Here is a 4,102-nt window from a genome sequence, read left to right on the forward strand (position 1 = left end):
ATGCATGTCAACGCACTTGATAGTCCGTTGGGTGACATCACCCCATCATGTACAATTTCCATAAACTCCTTCGATATTCCACTTTTCACAGAGAGAACGAAAGGAAAATGAACAATAGTATCCACGCGCCTATTTAAATAGCCGGAAGATGCCGTAGTAAAGCAGGTACCAGTCGAAGTGCACTCATAACGAGTGTACAATAGTTCACACTTGCAATCCACGGCTCCAACTGTACGTTGCACATACTCCTTCACGCGAGGAGTACACAGACACTTAGGGGAAATGCACTCTGCCTTGCCTCCATTAAGACATTCAGGAACCCAAACGACTAAAGGTCGTCTGAACAGCTTGGATAAAGGCGCCATGTCGTCGTTCCGGTTGGATGCTTCAGGGTACACTATACTCGGCGGGAAAGTACAGCGGGAAATTGCTTCTTGGATGAGACGCCTTCGCTCGTCTGAGTCCATGATGCAGACGATGACTCCGTCCTTTCAGATCTCGTGCCTGTTTCCCGCTATCAATGCCTTTTAGATTCTAAAGTGATATTTTTGGAGGAGCGGAGCGGAGGTCGGAGGAGTAACCACTCGGAGCGGAGATACCGGGGCCTGGCGGCCCCGGTATCTCCGATAAACCTAGTGAGATAGTTGGGCTCGCATTGTCGCTTGTTCTTTCGTTCCTTGCCTTCCACGGCGAGGGCCAGCGCAAGCAGGAGCACGGAGCATCCACTGCCGCCGTCGGTGGCCATTGTGCTGTGAATGCGGAGTCAGAGTGAATGTATGTCTCAGGTGTCTACGACTACCGCTGCGGGTGGAGTCACTTTCCTAAATTCTGAGATGGATTCCCAGATTTAGATCTGTGGCAGCAATCTGAGCTGCGGGAATCGTTCCAATAGCGATTATGTAGGAGGTACGAGCTTATAACTCAGCTCATCGAGTTACTAATTTACCTTTGTGTGTTTCAGTTGTATAACTTCCTCCGTAAAATGTGAACAAACTTATGTTGTTTTAATAAGAAAGCTTACCGTACGTAATACGAATTCATTCGAGCCAAATCATTACCCAGTACTTAAGTCAACCAAAAATCCAAGTGATTAACCACAGGTAATCATCTGCCACAACAACACGGGTAAACCTAGGAGCTCTTTCAAATCTTGAGTACGGACATGCAACGACTCTTCATCAACCAAATGATAATTTCTCGTAGGTTGTTCACGGACTGAATCAGCTCCAAATGTAGTGACTAAATAGATCAAGTGTGTAGTTTTAGATATGCTGGGTTCCAGTAAAAAAAATATTTGTAATCTCAACTTGCCTCTGCAAACCATCTTGTAAGTGCGGTGATCCTGCGGCTAGTACAAGTAAATCTTTCTTTAAGTTAGCCTTGGATCGACCTTTGAGTGCCATTGCTTGCTTCGCAAGTGATGCCTGCGAAGCTCGCAAACTTCAACGGCTCACGGTGCGATTCAATCTGTAACGGTAAAACGGGGTCAAACCGACAGAAAAAAATGCAATGATGAACGGATCCCACAAAAAAAATTCTCTCTGCTAGTTTTTCTCACGGTACTATCTCTTGGAGATTTAATAACCTGCGTTTACGCACTAGTTTAGACTGTTTTAATTCGGTGACGTTACCGATTGTATGAACGAACCTTTAGTAGCGACAGAGTAGTTACTCCTCTCCTTTGTTTTACGAAATGCCCCGCCGGACGCACGGCAGATGTTAAGCCCTCGCGAGTTCAAGCAGGTTAGACTTCGACACGCCTACAAAGGAAAAACAGCGTGGGTAACAATCCTGCGATACTTCCCGACCAAAGCCCGTTAGCCCTTAACTATCCGCTGTCAAAAATTGCTTTGAACAAGCTACTTTTGCTCAATGTTCAGCTTACATTGTGATGTCAGCTGAATATTGAGTGAGATAACATCGAGCGAGTTACACAGTACCGTGGATTTAATTTGTTGAGGTCTGTCCATACCTAAAGGTATTCCCAGTATAAGTTCCTTCTGTAAGGAACAATATCCTTTTGATGTTTTTGCAGAAAATCTGCGCGGGAATGGACAAGTTTTCCCTATTATGAATTCTCCAACAGCGCGTCAAACTTCTTGACATATCGCTCAATCATTTGATCCGATGTCGGCACGCCATTAAGCATCCGTTTAAGATCTGCCGGTTTCTTCTTCGCAGCAAGCCATGTATCAACAAGCGCATTCTGCAAATTTGCTGCAAGTTTCTCCGTGTTGAGGTCGCTTTTGGCAGCATCAAATATCCGCAGTAACCATCTATCGTTGTAGTTCGCCCTGAGTCCATCGATCATTGTCGTTTTCTGCTCGGAATATCGTTTATTGAAGTCATCGAGATACTTGGCCCACGTCGCGAACTTTGGACTGCTGAGACTATTTTCAAATACGTTGTCAAGGTGCAAGAAGCGAAACGCATCTTCAGGGGGCTTTGCAGCGTCTAGCCATGTATCCAGCCACGCACTCTCCGCCTGTTTCGCGATATTCACCGACTTTGGATTCTTCATCGCCTGCTTGATCGCTCCTTCGACCCCGGACCAACCGTAGTTAAAACGAATGGGATCAATCCAGGACTCTTGGCGATCCGGGTTCTTCTTGTTAAATACCTCCACGTAATGCATCCACCTCCGGAATAGTGGAGTGCTGAGAATGTTATCCCCGATACGGTCAAGCCCTAGAAGACCGAACGCCTTACTGGGTAATTCCCACCTGGCAAAAATTGCTTGGATCTTCTTCTTCTGCATCTTAGTTGCAGTGTTCTTCATGCTGGGAAACCCCTTCGCTACTTCGAGAATTTGGAGCAGAGCCTTGTCACTATAGCGAGTCTCCAATACTGAGAATATAGAAGATACCTTGGTGGGATTTTCAGTGATGACAGTATTCATGTATGCGACCCACGTGTTAAGCAGTGGATTGCCAAGGAAGTCATTCTCTGTTGTGTGAATCCACAGCCGTACCAACACATCGTCGACTGACCTCCGGTCGTGTAGCCACATCTGGAGCTGCGCCATTTCTAGTTTCGCTGCGATATCCTTTGTGGCATCGTTCGCCTTCGCTGCGTTAATCATCTTCGCCACGTTATTATCGTCAAATTTCTGCGTCAGCGTCTTGATCATTGTCATTTTCTCTTCTGGGTATCTCGCATTGTAAACATCTACGTACTTGGCCCAAAAGTTGAACAGTGGATCTTTCAAAAGTGTATCAGCATTGTCAAGGTCAAGGTCTCTCAGCGCTTTGTCCGGTGTTTTACGGCTGACTGCCCAGTCCTTGATCACTTCAGTCTCCAGCCTTGTAGCGATACTTTTGGTCGCTTCCACGCTCTTCACCGACTCGGCCATTGTAAGTAAATCGACGTCTCTATAGTGTTGCCGCAGCGTCGAGATCATGGGCCTCGCTTTCTCGGGGTTATTCATGCTCAAATCGTCCATGTACTTAGCCCAAGCTGCGAATTCTGGGCTGCTGAATAATTTCATCCGTGTTTTACCGAGCTTGTCAAGCTTGAACAAATGGAAGACCTCATCGGGATCTTTTGCAACAGCCACCCAGTGATCCATTTGATCAGCTTGCAATTTCGAGGCGAGTTCCTTCATCCGCGGGATCATTTTAGCGTCTACAATCATCTTGTATAGCGCATCGTCGCCGTACTGAGTTGTCAGTACCGATATCGCTGGCGTTCTTTTCTGATAGGTTTTGGCATTTAGATCGTCGACGTATTGGAGCCAGGTCTTAAACTGGGGATCGTAGAACAACAAAGAGCCGACGTTGGTAAGGTGCATGCGCGTGAACACCGTTTCTCCTGATTTCCCTTCATTCAGCCACTTCTGAAGCTGTCGTGGGTTTACATTCGAAGACATGAACCAGGATTTGAGCTTTTCAGAGGCAGGTACGGAGAGTCCCGCCCTCTCTTCGCTTTCTTCATCGTCGGTGTCGCTAGTTCTCAAGAATCTCGTCGTGGAGACAACAGACGTACTAGATGACCAATTGGAAACTTTAGGGGACTGTACGCTCGAGGTTACAATAGGCGAATTGGCGTCAGTAGAAGTGATGGCGGCTAAGGAAGCCAAGCCAACTAGGTAGAGGAGGCCCAT

General features: G+C 46.8%; 2 protein-coding genes across 2 annotated transcripts; both read right to left on the reverse strand.

The window, feature by feature from the left end:
• Positions 1–387: 387 nt before the first annotated feature.
• On the reverse strand, positions 388–745 carry PPTG_21234 (hypothetical protein; the record flags this gene model as incomplete). Its single annotated transcript, XM_008896487.1, has 2 exons — positions 388–514; positions 600–745. 2 exons carry the CDS (start codon positions 743–745, stop codon positions 388–390), a joined length of 273 nt encoding a protein of 90 aa, XP_008894735.1.
• A 1,056-nt stretch (positions 746–1,801) lies between these two features.
• Positions 1,802–4,102, reverse strand: PPTG_03190 (hypothetical protein; the record flags this gene model as incomplete). The annotated part of the gene is made up of 1 exon (XM_008895868.1): positions 1,802–4,102. The coding sequence occupies one exon, from the start codon at positions 4,100–4,102 to the stop codon at positions 2,069–2,071; it is 2,034 nt and encodes a 677-aa protein (XP_008894116.1). The 3' UTR covers positions 1,802–2,068.

The sequence above is a fragment of the Phytophthora parasitica genome, assembly GCF_000247585.1.
Source record: "Phytophthora parasitica INRA-310 unplaced genomic scaffold supercont2.4, whole genome shotgun sequence".
NCBI lineage: Eukaryota > Oomycota > Peronosporomycetes > Peronosporales > Peronosporaceae > Phytophthora > Phytophthora nicotianae.